Here is a 24,053-nt window from a genome sequence, read left to right on the forward strand (position 1 = left end):
CGATACCGATATGAATATAATGCAGGGGCAGGGGTGGCTCAGTGGTTGAGGCTCAGTGGTTGAGGCTCAGGGTTAATGACCAGAAGGTCAGGGGTTCAATCCCCAGCACCACCAAGATGCCACTGTTGGGCCCTTGAGCAAGGCACTTAACTCCAGGTTGCTCCCCCGGGGGGATTGTCCCTGTAATAAGTGCACTCTAAGTCGTTTTGGATAAAAGCGTCTGCCAAATGCGTAAATGTAAATAATGCAGATATATATACATACACTGAAGAAAAAATTAAAAATTGTGCTTGTGGTAAAATCTGAATTTACTGGTTTTATTCAAGACAAAACTATTACATAACATCACCAAATGAACCTGGATGCATTAGGTTACACCAACAAAACTCATTTTAAAGGGTTAGATCAGGTAGAAATCGCTCCAGGAACAATTGCAAGTTACCATTTTTTACAGCGTACAATTGAATGATAGCAAATGAGATGTGCACGAAATTGTGGAAATTAACCAGTTATTCTACAGAAGATTTGAAAACCTAAAATGTTTATTATCTATTGACAAGACTGTTCATATAGTTTGGAAATGACACAAGGGGAAAATAACATTTTTGTTTATTGGACAAACAGACACTGTTAGATAATTCGATAATCCTGGCCGATATGTCGGTCTGTCATTATAAAAAAATATTGTCATATCTGAAAATCATTTAGCTTGATTAATACAAATTTTAATTACTTTCAAAGTCACAAATAATGATGAACTAATACAGGCTTTTTTTTTTTCCTTTCTTTTTTTTTAACAGCCAATGCCATTTTCTAGAAACCAATTGTATTCATATACTGTATTTATGATGTAACTTAATAATAGCAAGTGAATCATACACAAAATGCTGAACTCAAACGAACACTTATTTTACACAATATTTACTCAAAAGTAGCTAAAACAAAGAAAACAGATTTTTTTAATTATCTGTTGACAAGACTAATACAAGGGTGAACCACCACTTGCAACTTAGTCTCCAAACAGGCATGTTTACTGACCGATGATGACCATCTCAAATTGGTGGAAAATTGGCTTTCAATAGGTCTATCAATAATTAGTCTATCAACTACTTTTGTTTGGGAGTCTGTTGCCTGTTGATGCACAAATGTGCAAATATGCACAATATGCTTCATAAACAACAAAAACCTTCTTTAGACAAAAGACTTTATGTCTTTTATCTTCACTATGCCACCGGAGTGGTGGTGGTGTAGTGGCTAAAGCACTGGGCTGTTAATCAGATGGTTGCTGGTTCTAACCCCACAGCCACCACCATTGTGTCCTTGAGCAAGGCACTTAACTCCAGGTTGCTCTGGGGGGATTGTCCCTGTAATAATTGCACTGTAAGTCGCTTTGGATAAAAGCATCTGCCAAAATGTCTATGTCACAAACATTCCAAAATAATGGTTCAATGGGGTGAAAGTCATCCCTTAAGGAACATTTTTATTTTTCTGGTCGCAAAAGATAAAAAATAAAAGAAAAACATTCGAACAAATATTGATGGAGCAAAATAATTTGTCTGAAAATAAATACGTGTTGATTAAATTAATATATACAATTAAAAAAAAGGTTGTGGGGGGGCCTTTTACTCCACACATGGGGTAAAAGTACACCAGAGGGACTGTGTAGATATAGAGCAAAATGTATCAACTTATGCAAATAATTTTGAGACAGAACAATGCTTTTTAGAGAAACAAATTAAGATAATGCTTATAAAAAAATAACCACTTCTGAAAAGGATTAACTATTTTCTGTTCATTTCAATCAAGGTATTTCATAACATCTGAAGTTTTCTCTAAACAAATGAATCTCCATTGTGATTGGATCAGTCAATGTGAGCCCAACTTGAAAAATGTAATAACAAATCTATTCCCTCACTTAAGAAAACTATCCTTTTACTTATTGAACAGTTTTTGAGAAGCCTTTGATTGAATCACCTTGAAAAATGACAAATAAGTATTTCGTCTCAAAATAAATGTGATAATGTCAGGGATTCTCATTACCTATATACAATTGTAACATTTTAAAAGTAATCAAATTTTAGATGAATTTACCTAAAATCAATCTTTAGACATTGCACAGTGTATAGTGACAAACTGAAGTTAAGGAAAGTACTTAGATGGTTTTTGCTGCTTTTTTGTGTTTTAGGAGAAAATAAAATCAAAAGTGCTTTTTAACACTGCAGGGCCTATAGTCATAGTACCCTGTTTAGTTGTGATTAATTTTTGGGCACACTTGTATGTAAACCACTGCACAAAACAAAGTGCCTTTCATATAAGCTTGAATCTGTGTCTGGACAAGGGTGCTGAAAATAAACAAATGACCTCTCCTTACTCTGAAAGGGTATTGAGTATTGATAGCTGGCTGTGGCAAAGCATGTGAGAATGTGCAACATGTCGTTAAACACACACACACACACACACACACACACACACACACACACACACACACACACACACACACACACACACACACACACACACACACACACTTGTTGTGTTTCCATGTTTTATGGGGACTTTCCATAGACATAATGGTTTTTATACTGTACAAACTTTATATTCTATCCCCTAAACCTAACCCTACCCCTAAACCTAACCCTCACAGAAAACTTTCTGCATTTTTACATTTTCAAAAAACATAATTTAGTATGATTTATAAGCTGTTTTCCTCATGGGGACCGACAAAATGTCCCCACAAGGTCAAAAATTTCGGGTTTTACTATCCTTATGGGGACATTTGGTCCCCACAAAGTGATAAATACACGCTCACACACACACACACACACACACACACACACACACACACACTTACTACAAATACTGTCTACTCGCACTGACATTCCTTCTGGTTAAAAGAGAGTGTCTGACTTTTAGGAAATTTCAGAAAGGAGGTGCTTGTAATGTAGTTTCTCAGAAAAAAGAAAGAATAAACAGGCATCAACATTAACATTTTTTGACTGCTGCAATATGCCATACATGGTTAAAGGGATAGTTCACCCAAAAATGAAGATTCTGTCATCATTTACTCACCCTCATGTTGTTCCAAACCAGTATGTTCTTGCGTGGAACCCAAAAGAAGTTCTAGCAATTTGAAATTGAAAAACAATTTGAAGGTGACCACATCTGTTTCTGACCCCCATCCACTTTTATTGTTGGGAAAACGGCAGCTTAGACACACATATAAATATCTCATTTTGTGTTCCATGGAAGAAAAAAAAGTCAAATAGGTTTGTAGAAACATGAGGGTGAGTAAACTGGGCGAGCTATTCCTTTACCATTTTCTCTCCTTTGCTTCTGAATTAGTTAACAAAACAGTTGAAAAGATATTTTAAAGTTAATTTGTTATGTCTATTGCAGCGAAACAGAATATAAATGTGTTGTTGCAAGTTGTAGGGTCACAAGATTAAACTACAAGTCAAAATGACTCAATTACAAAATGACTGCCTTCATGTTGATGAAAAATATACACTACACACCAGCATATTTGCTGTTAACATTTAAATGTATAGCTACTGTTATTACAGTAATATTATGCGGCAGCACCAGCAAACAGTATACAGCAGAAAAACAGGTTATTAACACATCAGAAATGATGTACAGGGTCATGAGACATAGTCAAATAAATAACTTGACATGAATGACAAAAGATCATGGGCAGGGGTGAAAGGACATGGACAGTGTGTGAAGAGAAATCTGGGGCAGGACCCCTCCACACTCTTAAAGGCACCTCCGCTTAAAAGGGCACCTTTACATTTTCCGAAGGACACCTTTATATTTGTGAACGATAGGGGCAGGGGCTTGTGCCCCTGTTGCCCCCATTCTGTGCACATCAGTGGTTTCAAATGAGGATCTCTGGTTGTCTAAACATGCTCTTTAACCCTATAATGACAAGTAAATGTCAGTGATATACACTGTTTTATTATGGAGCGGTTTCTGTAGGACCAAGACTGAGACTTGACCATTGATTAAACATTACCGTAAGTCTATCAGTAACCACAACAGTGAATAGAGCATTGAGTTACAGTATGGTGCAGGACAGAGAACTAATCTGTTATGTGTAATTTGGTGTTGTGTTGAGCTATTACAAACTGGATGACTTGTTCAAAGGCATCTGACTTGAAATGACTCATCATTAGGCTATCACAGTAATAACAGAGACATAGCTTCACACTAAACAGCAGGTGAAGATCAGCAGTTGTACTCTACATGGATAAACTGAGTTTGTCACCCTCTAGTGGTGATTAATAATTTCATCCCACAATCATGTTCACACATATGGCACTACATTTGTGGCTTGTGATACTATACTAAATGTTTGGGAGTATTCAATTCAGTATACTACTCTTACTACTTCTGCCATATCTATATAATATAATATAATATAATATAATGGTGGGTCCTGGGTAGCTCAGTGAGTATTGACGCTGACTACCAACCCTGGAGTCATGAGTTCGAACTTCATGCTGAGTGACTTCATCCAGGTCTCCTAAGCAACCAAGTTGGCCCGATTGCTAGGGAGGGTAGAGTCAAATGGGGTAAACTCCTTGTGGTCGCTGTAATGTGGTTTGCTTTTGGTGGGGCATGTGCTGAGTTGTGTGTGGATGCCGCAGATAATAATGTGAAGCCTCCAATGTGCTCAATAAGTCACGTGGTAAGATGCGCGGATTGACGGTCTCAGATGCGGAGGCAATTGAGATTCCTCCCCGTCACCCGGATTGAGGCAAGCCACTAGCCACCATGAGGATTTAGAGCGCATTGGGAATTGGGCATTACAAATTGGGGAGAATATCCCCCAAAAATAAAAAAGTTATTCAAAAATCTTGCCAGATTACCACATTTATTCAATTAATTAATAATATACACACATTCACTCTTTGTCTTAAGCCTGATATGCTGAAAAAGACTCGGTTAATGCTTCCCATTTACAATTATGAATGACTGTATATGATATATCTTTTATGAAAAATGGCAAATATTGGCAAATGGTTACTGTCAGTCAAATTACTGTCAGTCGGTTCTACGTTTCAGTCATAAAGTAGTGGGCAAATATTGCATGTTTAGTTAGATACGTACATCTTACATGACACTGACACTCTTAATCTGAACTGCTTTGTGCGTGGTGCTGGAATAATCCATGAGGTTCCTGTTAAGCGTTTTAATTTGAGTCCCGCCTTCATCAATTTAATGGCTATCTCAAATGACTTTGACGAGCGGTGTTAGACCACTGAACATGCAAAAAATGTAACTTTATATAAAACCACGATGTTACTCCTGCAACAATTTAATGACAATTAGACACCGGTGCATAATGGACTGCAGCATATCAGCAACAAGGATATCAATTATTGGGGGGGGGGACTTGTCCCCCTCAATGTATATTGTGGTTACGGTGTTGTGTCGAAGTCTGTTCCCCCTATGGTTCCCCTTTGTCGAAGTCTGTTTCCCTTTGTCGAAATCTGTTTCCCCTATTTTCCCCTTTATTGAAGTCTGTTCCCCCTGTGTTTCATTTTTAACGGCACTGTCGAAGTCTGTTCCCCCTATGTTTCCCATTTCTCAAAGTCTGTTTCCCCTATGTTTCCCCTTTGTCGAAGTCTGTTTCCCCTATGTTTCCCATTTGTCGAAGTCTGTTTCCCATTTGTCGAAGTCTGTTTCCCCTATGTTTCCCATTTCTCGAAGTCTGTTTCCTCTATGTTTCCCCTTTGTCGAAGTCTGTTTCCCCTATGTTTCCCATTTCTCGAAGTTTGTTTCCCCTATGTTTCCCCTTTGTTGAAGTCTGTTTCCCCTATGTTTCCCATTTGTCAAATTCTGTTCCCCCTATGTTTCCCCTTTGTCGAAGTCTGTTTCCCCTATGTTTCCCATTTCTCGAAGTCTGTTTCCCCTATGTTTCCCATTTGTCGAAGTCTGTTCCCCCTATGTTTCCCATTTCTCAAAGTCTGTTTCCCCTATGTTTCCCCTTTGTCGAAGTCTGTTTCCCCTATGTTTCCCATTTGTCGAAGTCTGTTTCCCATTTGTCGAAGTCTGTTTCCCCTATGTTTCCCATTTCTCGAAGTCTGTTTCCTCTATGTTTCCCCTTTGTCGAAGTCTGTTTCCCCTATGTTTCCCATTTCTCGAAGTTTGTTTCCCCTATGTTTCCCCTTTGTTGAAGTCTGTTTCCCCTATGTTTCCCATTTGTCAAATTCTGTTCCCCCTATGTTTCCCCTTTGTCGAAGTCTGTTTCCTCTATGTTTCCCATTTCTCGAAGTCTGTTTCCCCTATGTTTCCCCTTTGTCGAAGTCTGTTCCCCCTATGTTTCCGATTTGTCAAAGTCTGTTTCCCCTATGTTTCCCCTTTGTTGAAGTCTGTTCCCCCTATGTTTCCCCTTTGATGTAGTCTGTTTACCTTATGTTTGCCCTTTGCCGAAGTCTGTTACCCCTATGTTTCCCTTTTGTCAGAGTATGTTCCCCCTATGTTTCCGATTTGTCAAAGTCTGTTTCCCCTATGTTTCCCCTTTGTCAGAGTATGTTCCCCCTATGTTTCCGATTTGTCAAAGTCTGTTTCCCCTATGTTTCCCCTTTGTCGAAGTCTGTTCCCTCTATGTTTGCCCTTTGTTGAAGTCTGTTTCCCCTATGTTTCCCATTTGTTGAAGTCTGTTTCCCCTACGTTTCCCCTTTGTTGAAGTCTGTTTCCCATTTGTCGAAGTCTGTTCCCCCTATGTTTCCCCTTTGTCGAAGTCCGTTCCCCCTATGTTTCCCCTTTGTCGAAGTCTGTTTCCCCTATGTTTCCCATTTGTCGAAGTCTGTTCCCCCTATGTCAAAAGTCTGTTTCCCCTATGTTTCCCCTTTGTTGAAGTCTGTTCCCCCTATGTTTCCCCTTTGTCGAAGTCTGTTTCCCCTATGTTTCCCTTTTGTCAAAGTCTGTTCCCCCTATGTTTCCCCTTTGTCGAAGTCTGTTCCCCCTATGTTTCCCCTTTGTCGAAGTCTGTTTCCCCAATGTTTCCCCTTTGTCGAAGTCTGTTTCCCCTATGTTTCCGATTTGTCAAAGTCTGTTCCCCCTATGTTTCCGATTTGTCGAAGTCTGTTCCCCCTATGTTTCCCCTTTGTCGAAGTCTGTTCCCCCTATGTTTCCCCTTTGTCAAAGTCTGTTTCCCCTATGTTTCCCCTTTGTCAGAGTATGTTCCCCCTATGTTTCCGATTTGTCAAAGTCTGTTTCCCCTATGTTTCCCCTTTGTCAAAGTCTGTTTCCACTATGTTTTCCATTTGTTGAAGTCTGTTTCCCCTATATTTCCCCTTTGTCAATGTCTGTTTCCCATTTGTCGAAGTCTGTTCCCCTATGTTTCCCCTTTGTCGAAGTCTGTTTCCCCTATGTTTCCCTTTTGTTAAAGTCTGTTCCCCCTATGTTTCCCCTTTGTCGAAGTCTGTTTCCCCTATGTTTCCCCTTTGTCGAAGTCTGTTCCCCCTATGTTTCTGATTTGTCGAAGTCTGTTCCCCCTATGTTTCCCCTTTGATGAAGTCTGTTTACCTTATGTTTCCCCTTTGCCAAAGTCTGTTCCCCCTGTGTTTCCCTTTTTGTCAGAGTATGTTCCCCCTATGTTTCCGATTTGTCAAAGTCTGTTTCCCCTATGTTTCCCATTTGTCGAAATCTGTTCCCCCTATGTTTCCCCTTTGTCAGAGTATGTTCCCCCTATGTTTCCGATTTGTCAAAGTCTGTTTCCCCTATGTTTCCCCTTTGTCAAAGTCTGTTTCCCCTATGTTTTCCATTTGTTAAAGTCTGTTTCCCCTTTGTCAATGTCTGTTTCCCATTTCTCGAAGTCTGTTTCCCCCATGTCGAAGTCTGTTTCCCCTATGTTTCCCTTTTGTCAAAGTCTGTTCTCCCTATGTTTCCCATTTGTCGAAGTCTGTTCCCCCTATGTTTCCCCTTTGTCGAAGTCTGTTCCCCCTATGTCAAAAGTCTGTTTGCCCAATGTTTCCCCTTTGTTGAAGTCTGTTTCCCCTATGTTTCCCCTTTGTTGAAGTCTGTTTCCCCTTTGTCAATGTATGTTTCCCATTTGTCGAAGTCTGTTCCCCCTATGTTTCCCCTTTGTTGAAGTCTGTTTCCCCTTTGTCAATGTATGTTTCCCATTTGTCGAAGTCTGTTCCCCCTATGTTTCCCCTTTGATGAAGTCTGTTTACCTTATGTTTCCCTTTTGTCAGAGTATGTTCCCCCTATGTTTCCGATTTGTCAAAGTATGTTTCCCCTATGTTTCCCCTTTGTCGAAGTCTGTTCCCCCTATGTTTCCCCTTTGTCGAAGTCTCTGAACCCTATGTTTCCCCTTTGTTGAAGTCTGTTTCCCCAATGTTTCCACTTTTTCGAAGTCTGTCACCACTATATTTCCCCTATGTTTAACGAAGTTATGGGGAACAATAACAGGGGAAACATAGGGGCACAACAACGGCCCTGTATAGAGGTTTTACACTTGAAGGCTCCGCCTCTACTGATCCACTGCCTCGCTCACTCACGTCACACGACTGACACCGCCACATTCATACTCCACCCGCAGCAACCATGATGGTGGGTGCTTTTCCTCAATTACTCTCTCTACCTACATCATCATTTCCACCCTTAATCCCCCGATGCATCGAAAATTAACGTGCTTGTGTCGTCTTTATATTCCGCGTGTGCATTCTGAGTTTTCTGTTTGTTCTCTCCACAGCAAGAAGGGCTGGACGACGGCCCCGATTTCCTTTCCGAAGAGGACAGGGGAGTAAGTTTTTCTTCTTGTCTCATTTCTGTTCTCTCTCTTTCCCCTCCTGGTGTGTGTTATTCATGTGTTTAGTCGGGTAAATGACGTGTGTGTTACTGCTCATGTCACCGTGGCCCAGTGCTTGTAACCTATTTGAGTCCTCCGTTCACTTCCTCCTGGCTGCTGGGAACACAAACCCTATACACACATATACAAAACCCGTGCATGCACAATGAATGCCATGAACCATAAAATATAGCGATAGTATATTTAATGAGACTTACAAAGTTGCGAATATAATATAGGCCTATGTCAGATATCAGCGAGTGCCAGTTTTGTGCTGAATTTGGCAATGTTAAAAGCTTTTGGGTCAGTCGAATGTTGTGGCTTATTCTCAGCCTAATAAAATGCATCAAATTGAAATTGTAGATAATTGAAACAATGTTACTTTGTAATGTAACATCAAGTGATACAATGTTGCGCTGTAATACGGTACATAGATTGATACAATGTTGTGTTATAATGTAACGCTGTGAAATGTAAGATATTCCTTAGAAATGGTACTGTAGTGGTAACATGGTATATATCTACAAAATTATGGTATTGCCAGTTTTTTGGAGAATATGGTAGATAAGCAAAGCTTTGGGTTTTTTACTCGAATAACGTTGCAGCGTTGCTCTTCCAGCTGTTCCTCCATAGCTACTGAAGTTATTGTTACTACAGTAAAATATGGTTACATGGTTTTAATCAACACTGTCGTCAAAAAGAAACAAAAATGGTAGTGTAATTATTAGTATTAGTAATATAATAACAATAATTGTAGTAAACAATGGTATTTTGGTTCAAACTGGTTACCACCATGTTCATTTTTTTTATGGTAAAGAAAAACGTATTTTTCTGGTCAGAAAGTGTATCAAGATTGAAAATATATTTATATATATTTTTTTATTTAATATTGATGGTGCAACATAATTTCTTTATTATTTTTTAATTAAAACGAATTTATTAAATAAAGGTGGCAAGGGACCTTTTACCCCACACTTGGGATAAAAGCCCCCCAAAGGGGTGTGAATAAAGGGAGAATAATTATAGGGCAAAATTTGTCAATTTAGGCAAATACTTTTGAGACAGCAAGATGCTTTTATTTTTAACAAATGATGATAAAAATACTTATTCAAAATAATCACTTCAGAATAGGATTTAAATCACATTTGGCATGTCATAGCATTGCATGTATTCTATCAGCAATATTCATTACATAACAATTTCATTATAAATTATTTGCCCCACTTAATAACAAAAAGTGTTTTATAGGGGCCTTTAACCCCTGCAACAGGGGGGATCATTACCCCAAATACAGTCCTTTCACTTTTTTTTTTTAATCCCATTTTCTCTCAATTTGGAATGCCCAATTCCCACAACTTAGCAGGTCCTCATGGTGGCACTAAAAACTTACCTTACTCCCTAGCAACCGGGCCAATTTGGTTGCTTAAGAGTCCTGGCTGGAGTCACTCAGCATGCCCTGGATTCCAACTCATGACTCCAGGGGTGGGCAACCCAGGCCCCAGTTGGACAATTATTAAAAAAATATTATATAATTTTGTATCTTTTATTTGAATCACCTTGAACAAAACTGAAAATTAAGTGTTTTGTTTCAAAATAAATGTGATAAATTCAGGGATTCTCATTAGCTACCTAAATGTGCAACATTTTGAAAATGATTAAATATTGGATCAAATTACCTCACAATTAAACTTTAAAGATTACATGCAATGATTTCATGGATCAAGAATATTTAGCAGTGTATAGTGATAAACAGGTGTTAAGCAAATTACTTTGGTTGTTTTTATTGCTGTTTAGAGAGATAATTATATCAAAAATAAATTTGACCCTGGTGGGCCTTAAGCCCTGTTGTACTCTGTTGTAACATTAATGTAAATGCACCAATATGACATGTAACATTTTTGTCGCACTTTCCCCATGGGATTAATAGTAGAGTTTTGTGCAGTTTTCTAAAATAATTATGCATGTGTTAACAGATGTGAAGTGATTAAAATCCATAGAAAATATTTTGCAGTAATTCACAATGTTTGTGTATTATTGTTTTAATAGCCAAGAGCAGTGAATGTGGACCTTCAAACCGATGCTACACTACAGGTGGACATTTCAGACGCACTGAGTGAGAGAGACAAAGTCAAGTTCACCGTCCATACAAAGGTACACAACATTTATTTCACCAGTTCACTGGTTCATTTAGTCCTTTAGGGCATTAAGGTAAATGGATTTGGTGTGCTGTCTATAACAGAGGAGCTTGAGCACAGGACTGGGCTTGAGATGTGATTCCCCCCTGGACTATATGACTAAAGCAAGAAGTAGAAAGACAATTTTGAAATAATAAGTGGTATAGGCTTCAGGGCCGGTACTAACTTGCGGTCTTTGTGCACACGGAAAATCAAGGGGCAATGGCCCCCCCAAACCCAGCCATGAAAGCCATTATGTGATAACTTACGTTTGGAACTTCATTAATAAACTCAGCAAAAAAATAAATGTCTTGTCGTTTTCAAGTGCTTTTTATTTTCAGCAAACTTAACATGTGTACATTTTGTATGAACATAAACACAACAAGACATAAACTGAACAAGTTTCACACACATGTGTCTAACAGAAATGGAATAATGTGTCCCTGAACAAAGGGGGGTAGTAACAGTCAGTATCTGGTGTGGCCACCAGCTGCATAAGTACTGCGGTGTATCACCTCCTCATGGACGGCACCAGATTTGCCAGTTCTTGCTGTGAGATGTTACCCCACTCTTCCACCAAAGCACTTGCAAGTTCCCGGACATTTCTGGGGGGAATGGCCTTAGCCCTCACCCTCTAATCCAACAGGACCCAGACGTGCTCATTGGGATTGAGATCTGGGCTCTTCACTGGCCATGGCAGAACACCGACATTCCTGGAAATCATCCACAGAACAAGCATTATGGCTGGAGGCATTGTCATGCTGGATGGTCATGTCAGGATGAGCCTGCAGGAAGGATACCACATGAGAGGAGGATGTCTTCCCTGTAATGCACAGCATTGAGATTGCCTGCAATGCCTGCAATGACAACAAGCTCAGTCCGATGATGCTGTGATGCACCACCCCAGACCATGACGGACCCTCAAAATCGATGCCTCGTTGTAACGCTCAGTCCTTCGACGATAAACACGAGTCCGACCAACACCCCTGGTGAGACAAAACCGTGACTCGTCAGTGAAGAGCACTTTTTGCCAGTCCTGTCTGGCGAAGGTGGTTTTGTGCCCATTGTTGCCGGTGATGTCTGGTAAGGACCTGCCTTACAACAGGCCTACAAGCCTTGAGTCCAGCCTCTCTCAGGCTATTGCAGACAGTCCGAGTACTGATGGAGGGATTGTGTGTTCCTGGTGTAGCTCTGGCAGTTGTTGCCATGCTATACCTGTCCCATAGGTGTGATATTCGATGTATCGATCCTATGCAGGTGTTGTTACATGTGGTCTGCCACTGTGAGGACGATCAGCTGTCCTTCCTGTCTCCCTGAAGTGCTGTCTTAGGTGTCTCACTGTACAGATATTGCAATTTATTGCCCTGGCCACATCTGCGGTCCTCATGCCTCCAGGCAGCATGCCTAAGGCACATTCACACAGATGAGCATGGACCCTGGGCATCTTTCTTTTGGTGTTTTTCAGAGTCAGTAGAAAGGTCTCTTTGGTGTCCTACGTTTTTATAACTGTGACCTTAATTGCCTACCATCAGTAAGCTGTTAGTGTCTTAACAACCTTTCCACAGGTGCATGTTCATTAATTGATTATGGTTCAGTGAACGAGCATGGAAAACATTGTTTAAACCATTAACAATATAAATCTGTAATGTTATTTGTGTCCTGAAAAAGGGAAGTTTCTTTTTTTGCTGTTTACAGCCAGAAATGTATTTTGTAATGTCAGTCTCTACTCCGTTTTACATCACTTGGAAGGTCAACTACAGTAGATATATTAAATTATGACACATTTGTTTTCCAGAGCACTCTACCTACCTTCAAGCAGAATGAATTCTCAGTGGTCAGACAACATGAAGAATTTATCTGGCTCCACGACTCGTTTGTGGAAAATGAGGAATATGCAGGTTATATTGTAAGTAACCTTTACTTGTCTGATACATTTTGTACTAGACCTTTAATAAAACTTGTACGTTGAGTTTATGGCTAACCTGCTGGCTGGTTGTTTGCAGCCTTTATGTGCATTTTTTAAATTTGCTCTACACTGCAGCTTTGTATAAACTGTCCAGTCAATCTTGCCAAGTCTGAAATTACTGCTTAAAATGTTGTCGCATAAATATTGCAATTCTGTTGTTGTGCAGGTGTAAGTAAAAGGGAAATGAGCTGTACAGTATCCTCTTTTTCATCTTAAACATAACCTGTGGTTAAATTGGCTAAAAATGGTTAAACTGTTAGCATACTAGAAAAAGTAAGCAAAGAGATATGGATGATTTTCCCAAATTATGTTGTTTGGATATTAATTTAAAAATCCAGCTATAAGAAAAACAGGACCATATTGATTTGTTTTTTAGGCTGTCAGGTTCTGTATTTACATTGGTCAGTAATGCTCTAAGAGGTCTGGTTTTTTGCTATCTGATTTAATATAGTTTAATCTGGGTTACACTTAATACTCTGTGAAGAAAAAGGCCTTGCGCTGGCTGGCATTTATAATATCATCGAAGCTGGACTGAATTATTCATAGCACTTTGCATTTGGCACAGCAGTGAACTATTGTGTTTTGCATTTAGTGAATAATAATATTACAAACTGGAGAGTTTTATTACCAACACCCTCTGAAGGCAAGCGGAAATGGTTTAGGATTTCAAATGTCGCCAAGACCTTTATAGCTAAAGAAATAATTTCTCTGCAGATTCCACCCGCTCCTCCAAGACCAGATTTTGATGCATCACGAGAGAAACTTCAGAAGTTGGGTGAAGGTGAAGGATCTATGACTAAAGAGGAGTTCACTAAGATGAAACAAGAACTGGAGGCGTGAGTTGATCAGTTTCGTGTAGTTTGACTGTTAGTTGGTGTAAACATTGCTGCATTAACCCTTAAATGCATGGTCATTTTCCCAAACACTCTTACATATTCGGGTCTTTAGAGACCTGGCTCTTATATCTATCAAGAATGGATGTACAAAATGCCCAGAGAGTGTAACATATTTTAAAAATATTTTCAAAACAAGTAGAAAACAATAAAATAAAATGTATTTTGATGTTTTATTTTTCATAAATTAAAGAAATAATGGAACAAATCGGGATAAATCTAGAACAGGATTCATTATTTGCAATGAAAGTTAATGAGATGCAACTGTCTGTCAGACACACTGAGCTACACATAACACGTAATCTACAGGTTTAATGTATGTGTAGCTTATGTGTATTTTCTCAGGCACTTGTTGAGCCTAAATAGATGCATAACTTACATTATTTCTGTAGTACACTTAAATGACAATAGTCATATAATACTTTTCATAAGTTGTACTTTCTACAAGTTTACTCTGCTATTTGATGAAGAGACAACATCAATTTCAAATTAAAATGAAGTCAATCACTCAAACATCAGTACCACCTTGAGTAAGATATAACATGAATATTATGTATATGTTTACAAATAAAAAATACTGATAATTCACCAGTGTTGATAGTGCATTGATGCACAAAGTCAACGTGATATAGTATTTATTTGTTTGAATTCAGTACTCATTTCTCTTGTAATACACATAGATATCCTGTTATAGTAAAACAACAAAATATAATTTGTGGAAGTGCAAAACAAACTGACACCCTTACATACCTCTGGTATCTAGAGACCCTATACACGTTTGGTACTCTAAACATTATAAAATATATAAATCATTATTTTTGCAATTTTTGAATTTTTTGTGTGTCAAACTATAGATTGAGGAATACAAAAGAGGTGTGGGCACAACTCCAAAAAATGGATGAGGTACAAGGGGTGGAATGAGGTCGTTTAAGAGTTTATAGTTACATGATACTTTATTTATAATCATATGAAAATGTGTTTCAGTGAATATTTGGCCATCTTCAAGAAGACTGTGGCAATGCATGAGGTCTTCCTTTGTCGTGTCGCTGCCCATCCCGTCCTACGCAAAGACATGAACTTTCATGTTTTCTTAGAGTACAACCAAGATGTAAGTGTCCCATTTGTGAACTAGTTCGTCTGTTTCTGAGTTTGCTAAAACAATTGGCAATGATGTTTGTCATTGATGCTTTCCTTTGCTCTAGAATTGTAAAATATGTATTATATTAGCAAATAATCTTTGTTGTCAAGCCAGAAAGATATTTGGGTAAAAAAAAACATCCTCACTATGCATGAACAACAACAACAAGATTCAAAATACAAAAAGCATTTGCACTCATACAGAAAAATACTAGTGCTGACAGTAGACGCACTTCTTTCCTTCTTAGGAAAGAAAACAAAGCAATATGTTACGAGAATTTATTAACATTTTCCAAACAAGCCTTCCACATTATAAAGATAGAAATGCAATAAATAGCGCCAAATCAAGTAACGTTAAATGTTTGGCAAAGTCTAAGTGATAAGATGATTAACTGAAAGAACTATACAACCATAGGTTGCATATTCATTGCAGTGTGCATTAAATCTCTTAAACTCATCCTCCACAGACAGTGGCTATCTGCTTTTCAACAGCAATCGTGAAGCTGCGTTTATGATCAGCATCAGGGCGTCAAAGTTAGCATCAAGCGTCGCTTTGAACTCAAGCATGTGCTTGCAAAAAACGTCTCATTCTGCATTTTCGTGATAGTTAAGACTTGACGTTCTTCTGTGGTAATTAAATTGTGCCTTACACAGGCTGCAAAGTACTTGATTTCTGTCCCCCCAGGGCTTGTTTTATACAACAAATAGCTAATAGAGGTCCTTTCCCCATCATATGATCACTGACATGGCTGTTGTGTTTGTTGTTCATCAGTCTAATGGCTCCAGGCAGACACATTGCAAAGGTTCTGCTCTACTCCGATTAGTGTATATGCTGGTTTATGCTTTATTAGCGGTAAATACATTAATCGCCTTTGAGGAAAGTTAATGTGATAAACTTTTGTAAATAATTGCAAGGGTTACTGCGTTAACTTTGACAACTCTAAAAAATAAATTCCAATTATTTTGAAGTGATACAATCACTTTAAATAATGCAAACATTTTCTTTTTTGGGTAACTATTCCTTGAACAATGTCATGTATCCACAGTGCCAACCAATGCATTTAGTTGTAACGGCAAGACGTAAGAAGGAAAGGTACAAAGGAAAATAAAAATCAAATAGGAATATTCGAGTAGTATTTCTACTATATTAGAACTACTACTACTACTATATATTAAAAGCTGAACAAGTATTTTAATTGTCAATTACTTGTGCAAATCCCTAGGAAAAATAACAATGTATTATTTAAATTGTAAAATTCTGCATTTATGTTAAAATAAGGCTTCGAAACATTCGTGTTGAAAATTAGCGCCCCCTTGAGGTAAAGGGTTAGAAATATTTATATGAAAATAAAAGTCCTTCACATAACACCTTAATGGATCCTATATCAAACCAAAGCTGTCATTCTCAGGAAAGGGAACTGTACAGTTAGTTTTGTTGTCCTAATACCACAGTTGACAAGAATATCAAAAGAATCACAAAGTGAAATAGGATTTGTGTAAGTCATTAAATACAAACGGCTCGTTTATGCTCCGATAACCACTGCTGTAAGCCCCAAGTAGCTAAAACTTTATCGTTTTACTTTAGGGAGTTTTCAAAATAAAATTGCAATTTTCTACTTGTCTGTGAGCTTGCTTGGCTGAATAATCCAATGCAAAATAGAAGGAAAAGCATGCAAAACAAATAATCAGAAAAATGTTTTCGACTATTCATGATAAAATGTGGAGAGGATCTCAGCATTCTAATGACACCTAGATTGAGCTTCTAGTCCACACAGAGGCCGAGATATTCAATGAAACGAGGGTGGTGCTTGAACTGAAAATTAGACTGAATGTCTATGGACAAGCACATCTGTGAGGGCTAAAGTGCATTAGAGCGCCACCTACATTTCAGATCTGTATATTGTGGTGGAATGTTATAGAGAAAAATATTTTTAGTGGAATAAAATTAGACTTTTCAAAGTGAGGTAGAGTGAACAGAACCAGAATGACATGTTTACAAATGTAGGACAACAACAAAATAATAGTTTTTTTTTTTTTTTTTTTACTTTGCTCACATGATATAATTTATGAATATTTACATTATTTGGGGGGTTCTCTGAAAAATTAATTTGTATTTTTTTTTTGGCAATTAGTCCAGAGTATGTGTGAATGGTGAGCTTTTAAATTTGATTGTGAAACATTGGGGGCAGCTGTCAAAAATGCAGAATAAGGGGTTAAACGGGGGGTTTGAAATTTAAATAAAACAAAATGGTAAAAAGCAAAACATTTCAGAGTAGGTATAATTATCACTTGTCTATATATTTGTCTCTACAGCTGAGTGTACGAGGGAAAAACAAGAAGGAAAAGCTGGAGGACTTCTTCAAGAATGTGGTGAAGTCTGCAGATGGAGTTCTAGTTGCTGGAGTGAAGGTCAGTTCAGTCTGCAGCCTTCTGCCAATGTCATGTGACTGTTTTATGTGGCTCTGCTATAGAAGTTAGGGGGTGGAGTGAGAGTGAGAGAGAGAGAGCGAGAGGCCATGTAAAAAATTACCATTCTGAAAAATTATTGACTTTGGCTTGAAGGTCTTTGTGTTCGTCTGTAGATTAAATGACGGTTTATGACTCTCTGGTGAATACTTCCCTAGTAATGCCAATGGAATGCACAATGACCCAGACTTTCTATATGATATAGTTAGAAATAATTGTTTTTACATTTCTCCAAATATGTTTTGTCTTTGCTTTTAAATAACAGGACGTTGATGATTTCTTTGAACACGAGAAAACATTCCTTTTAGAGTACCACAACCGTGTCAAAGACGCCTCTGCCAAATCTGATAGAATGATCCGATCTCACAAAAGTAAGTGTTTCTTGCTTTTACGGGTAAACTCTTCAGTTCACAAACATTTCTAGAAGCAGGCACCTCACATGGCTGTGTAACGTCAAGGATATGGCAAGGTCAAAGTTCTCCAGTCACAGGAACTGTGTTATAGAGCTTAATGACACAACCAAACATATCGTATTTCACATCTACCCCCAAAATATTCTCTTTTCGCATTTCGTACTGTGTAAATTTCTTTTAACTTGACAAACTAAGACCCATAAATGGAATGGATATCATATTTCAGTGTGTGTAGATAAGAGCATGTTTCCACATTTTGCTTCTTCTTTGGGTCTGTTTTTGGAAAGTTATGTTTTCTGTGTTATTGAGGAATAACAGGAAATTAGGGGCAGTACTTTATGCTGCTTACTAGGAAAAGATGTCACTTGTCTGGAAGCCATGGATATGTCAGGTGATTGAATAGGTCTTTTAACAATCAATAATAATATAGCGATGACATGCTAACTATTGTGTTAAATAGCAAGTAATCGGAATAATGTTTTTAATGGGCTACAAGATTACACTAACAGAAAAGTACCATGGTATTCTTTGCAGTATCTTGAAGTACCATGCAAATCCCATGGTACATTAATATTTTTAATCATTCAGTACCATGATTATATCAAAGTATCATGGTTTTACTATCTGATACCATCACTGTACTATGGTACCTCCATATTACTGTTTTGTAAGGGTAATTCTAACTGGATGGAGTTGATCATTCAGATATCACGGTGACAATATCTATTACTATTAATCACAGGGTAATTCAGAAATCTCTTTTGTTGTTCTGGTTATTTCCATTCATCAAATGTCTCTCCCTGTCTGTCATTAAGCCAAAGGTTTTGTCTTTTCCTTGCGTGTTATGAGTCACAACAATGAAACATGATATGGAGGAGCAGAGTGCTGCATTACTGAGATAACGAAAGTGCGAAGTGAAAGTGCAGACTCTAGAGTTTGGTTCAATTGGGAATGTTTGTCCCGGTCCTTGTAAATTTGAGTGACAGCCCTGGTTCTGTGAGGGTCACCTATAGAGATCTAACAGGACATCTGTTTCAGGTGCGGCAGATGACATAAACAGAATTGCCTCCACACTGTACACGTTAGGAACCCAAGACTCTACAGATTTGTGCAAGTATGAGACTGATTTTTCCCATGTAGCTCTAAATATGAATGATTTTGGCTTTTAGGTCAGTTTTGTTAGTCGTGTTTGTTTTTTTGACTCTCTTTCTGTTTTGTTCACCGCTAAATAGATTTTTCCTGAAAGTATCTGAGCTTTTTGAGAAAACAAGGGTAAGTTTAGTGTCCAACCACCCACCCATCCATGATGCCTTACTCTAAATGTGTTGAGTGTGAATGAGTTCTTCATATGCTGTGTGTTTCTTGTGCAGAAAATTGAAGCACGTGTGGCTGCTGATGAGGACTTGAAACTTGCAGATTTGTTGAAGTATTACCTCAGAGAGTCACAAGCTGCAAAGGTATTCTGTTAGAGACCTCAGTTCAGCATGTTGCATTGACAGCTAGTTATTAGAGGTAGTTCATCTATTGTTGTGGTCCCTTGGCTACATTTTATTGAAAAGGTCATTCTCAATTGATAATACTCTGCACACAAAGTTCTGTCTTGCCTGGGATGGTGATCTCTTGGGCCATAACGTTTTGTTTTGCAATGCTGTATTGATTTTTTGTAGTCCAGGATTCATCCACACACCCATAAAAAATGATTGCTACTTTCAAGCTACTGTAATGCTTGCTTGCTTGTGTAAATGTGCTTGTCGATAACTTGGGTTTTCTGGTCTAGGTTTGTAAATGGCATTGTCTCTCTTACAGGATCTCCTGTACAGACGAGGGAGGGCATTAGTTTATTATGAGAACGCCAATAAAGCTCTGGACAAAGCTCGGGCTAAAAACAAAGATGTTCTCCAAGCAGAAACCACACAGCAAGTGTGCTGTCAGAAGTTTGAGAAAATCTCTGAATCCGCAAAACAAGGTAATTCACTTGTTTCTTTAATTGAATGATTTTACAAATCTATAGAAAAAGCATTACTAATATTATTGCTCATACAAAGGGTAAGCAGTTTAAACACACCCCCTTAGCCTTACTATTAATCTTTGACATAATTCATTCAGCACTTTTTGTGCAACAGACATAAATGGACCTCAAATTGTGTAGCTTGTTTCGATCAAAGCGATATGTCTTGCAATATTTCACCTGGTGGACAACAAAGTCACAAATCTCATAGACCTAAATGAAAGACTTGGGGCCGGTTGCACCAGCTATACGTACGTTGCAACTTAGCATAGTTGTGGTGTAAATGTCACAATTTACACACTGCTAAATATTTGAGCATTGCACCATTAAACTTGGGTAGAACGTAACCCTACGTATGAACTAAATATTTACGGAAGCCACTGATGGAGTAACGGAGGGAAAAAAAAAGCAGACTGATATTTTATGACATCAATAAGCTCATGTTTTGGTTGACAGGCTTCAGTCCTTTTTATAAATGTGGTGTTGGCATTTACACTCGTTTACATTTACGGGAGAAAACATTATGTAAAAAAAGTGTACTTCTTCAGCATGAAACTTTCCTGTTTATGCCTCCTGGTGTCAAGTTTCAACATATATGAAATAGATATTAAAATGTATGAATGTGTATTTTTCCAGCCTGTTGTATTAGTATTTATTGATGTATTGCCCTTATTCATTTTAGATACAGTTATTGAAAATTGTTACTTACATAAGCCAAGTATATCATTTTATGAAATCTTGTTTTATTACATATATTTCAATAGGGATATAATTTATTATAGCTAACAGTTATGAGCAAACAAGGTTTGAACGAGATCAATCTAAAATGCCTGGCTGTTTAACACTTCTGTGTACAAATTTGAAGACTGCTTATTGGATCGATACAAGTAAACGTCATATTATGACCTACTTGTTAAGTCTTGCTTTAAGAACAGGTGGTGCAACCAAATTAAGCACCGTCTTAGTTACAATCTAGCTAGTGGTTACTAAGCCCTTAGTGTGAACTTTACATCCCAACTTGTGTAAGATGTAACACACAGCTGGTGCAACCCTACCCTGAGCCATATCCAGAGACCAGAACACTATAGATACTTGGGGTGTGCTCTAAGAAACCACATATCAACCATCCAGGACATTTTATCGACCACATAGAAATGCCAAAAACACTAACCCTAGCCTAGCATCCACAAAGCAATGTAATATAAACCACTGAGAACACCTAAGCAAGCAATTGTTTTTATTTGCAAATAATTACCACACATTTTCTTAAAAAAATTGGAAAAGTCTAGATAGAAATGTTGTTTAGAATTTCACTGTGTTCATCTTTTCTTGTTTGTTTCACCACAGAACTGATCGATTTCAAGACGAGACGAGTAGCAGCATTCAGAAAGAACTTGGTGGAACTGGCTGAGTTGGAACTAAAACATGCCAAGGTAAGTTTCCATCCCATAATGTGTCACCATATCAATGATGAGCAATCCCCAGGTTATTTATTCATGATATTCAGGTGATACTTGCAAAAACTGTCAAGAAAATGCCTTGGTCATATTTAACCCCAAAAATAAAAGAAATAAAATGAAGCCTTCATATAGGAACATTAAGATTTCGTGCATTGTGATAGTATATTCAGGCACTTAAGTACATTATGCCCCCAAATTCTCACATTCAGGTGTTTTACTTTTACTATTCCCTTTTTGATTCTCGTTACTGGAACAGTTATTTAATGTTTACTGTACTAATTTTTTTAAAAGACAGAGGCTATTTGCACTAGGTGTAAATAGCAACAAAAAGCATCTTCTTTGCACGAAGATACAATTTGCACCCCTAGTAAAAAATACTAACATACAGTATATCAATGCTGCTTGTTAATTGTGTTTATTTAGAGTCCCACAGACACCCTACACCTTCCCTTACAAAAATTAGCCATGGATTTACTGCAGTAATCATAGTATCACCCTGGTATTTTGGTTAGTGGTCCGCACTTATATAGCACCTTTTTTAACCTTAGCGGTTACCAAAGCGCTTTACACTGTGTCCCATTCACACACACATTCACATTCATACACCAATGGCATCAGAGCTGCCATGCAAGGCACTAGACCGCCATTGGGAGCAACTTGGGGTTCAGTGTCTTGCCCAAGGACACTTCGGCATGTAGAGTCATGTGGGCCAGGAATGAAATCAACCCTACGATTAGTGGCTGACCCACTCTACCACCTGTGCCACTGCCACGCCTACTATTTTGTAGTAAAATTATTGTAAACCATAAAATTAGACCTGGTTACTACAGTATATTAACACCATATTACTGTAGTAACACCATTGTTAACTGCATTAAAACCATGGCTTCTGCCAAAAAACATGGTCAAAAACATGGTTACTGCAATATTAATATAGTAAAACCTTGGTTCAATTTACATTTATGCATTTGGCAGACGCTTTTATCCAAAGCGACAGAAGCCATGGTTTTACAGGGACAATCCCCCTGGAGCAACCTGGAGTTAAGTGCCTTGCTCAAGGACACAATGGTGGTGGTGGTGGCTGTGGGGCTCGAACCAGCATCCTTCTGATTACCAGTTATGTGCTTAGACCACTACACCACCACCACTCTGATTTAACTGTTCTCTCAACTTCTCGACCTTCACCATGACCAAATCACTGCGAAGAAATCAACTTTTATATTCATTTTTATTTATTATTATAAGTAGAATTAAAGGAACTATTAAGAGTGGAGATGGGAACCAGGATGGGAAAAAGTGGGACAAACGGCGGAACTGAACTTGGGCCGTCCGCACCAAAAAAGTATTTCCACAGGGCCTTTACCCGCTACACCATTGCAGCGGCATAGGGGATGCAGTGTGTCCTCAATTTCTGTTTCCACCAGACTAGTTAAAGCGCAAATAGCCACGCTGTGTGACAGGTGCTATTTACACCTAGCGCTAATCGTCACTGATTAAAGTAAAAACAGCCGAATTTAAAAGGCAGTACCAAGGAAGTACTACTATGATGTATTAGTACTTTTGCATTTAAATAATTGCTCTTTTTTTTGTGTTGCGGTAATGAGAATATCAATAAAATACATGTTTGCATTGCGGAAATAAGGAATGAGCAGGAAATGTATAATCGACATGATCCTAAAATTGGATTTGTTTTCTATATAGAAATGGTTAAATATGTGTTCTTATTTGTATCTTTTGATATTCGAGCAACATAGGACCAGCATATTTTCAGTCCTTTTTCGTCCCTTCTCTGTCTCCAGGGGAATCTACAACTGCTGCAGAGCTGTCTTGGAGTTCTGAAAGGGGACACTTAGGTCCTTGAACCAGGTTCTCCATATAGGGCTTTCCCTGCTTTGGTCTCGTCTTCATTCAGAGGATGGAGGAGAGAACATACCTGGGGTCAGTTTGTCTAAAGAGACGTCTGTACTCACCACTACCAGAGACACCATGCTCCCTCCACAACCCCCCCCTAAAGTGAGGCAGTCCACTGTGTAAGATCATCCGATCCACACAGCACAAGAAATATGACTTAATTTAACCACCGGTTTTAAAAGTTTAATTGTTATTCATGGGATTTGCGGCATCATTACGCTTTACGCTACATCTTTCTGTCATATTTGTCCAGTTCATTTCATTTTGCTTGTTTCGTTTTTCCTGTTGTAATCTTTGAAGTTAGTTTTGGTGATCAATGTGGATGCTGCTCTGATATGTTGTTCAAGTTGAGCTGATTGTTATTACAATTAAATTGCATGGTCACTCAAAACCTTGTATAATTTGTGTTAATTTTCACTGTATAGCTATCGATCATTGTAATCAGACTAATTTTCTGCTAAGCATTTTGTTTTTGTTCCTCTGTTTTTATTCCTAACAAATAATGCTTACGTATTTTTGCCTTAAAATGTAGATTTAATACATTGTTAAAAAAAAAAATCATACATGAATGCATTTCTTTCTTGACTTTTTTTAAGTGCATTGTATATGAATGTTTTGTTTTTTTCACAATATGTGACCAAAGCTTCCGTTTATTCAGATGGAGGAATGCAGACATAAACGCTGGTAATAAAAATGATAATATGACCATGAAAGTAACAAAAAATAAATGATGCTGTTTACTTTAAAATGTAGGATTTTTTTAATGTATTTTTTTACGTGTGATAAATGGAGAAAATCTGATTGTCTCAGTTAATGTTTATG

The 24,053-nt window shown here is 38.0% G+C and overlaps 1 protein-coding gene across 1 annotated transcript; it reads left to right on the forward strand.

Moving 5' to 3' along the window:
* Window positions 1–8,510: 8,510 nt before the first annotated feature.
* On the forward strand, window positions 8,511–24,011 carry LOC127656954 (sorting nexin-6-like). The gene is made up of 14 exons (XM_052145528.1): window positions 8,511–8,565; window positions 8,708–8,758; window positions 10,850–10,954; window positions 12,773–12,883; window positions 13,658–13,779; window positions 14,821–14,944; window positions 17,287–17,382; window positions 17,705–17,810; window positions 18,891–18,966; window positions 19,085–19,124; window positions 19,223–19,309; window positions 19,659–19,818; window positions 21,208–21,293; window positions 23,120–24,011. Exons 1-14 carry the CDS (start codon window positions 8,560–8,562, stop codon window positions 23,171–23,173), a joined length of 1,224 nt encoding a protein of 407 aa, XP_052001488.1. The 5' UTR covers window positions 8,511–8,559; the 3' UTR covers window positions 23,174–24,011.
* The last annotated feature ends 42 nt before the right edge of the window (window positions 24,012–24,053 follow it).

The sequence above is a fragment of the Xyrauchen texanus genome, chromosome 16 (assembly GCF_025860055.1).
Source record: "Xyrauchen texanus isolate HMW12.3.18 chromosome 16, RBS_HiC_50CHRs, whole genome shotgun sequence".
NCBI classification, from domain to species: Eukaryota; Metazoa; Chordata; class Actinopteri; order Cypriniformes; family Catostomidae; genus Xyrauchen; species Xyrauchen texanus.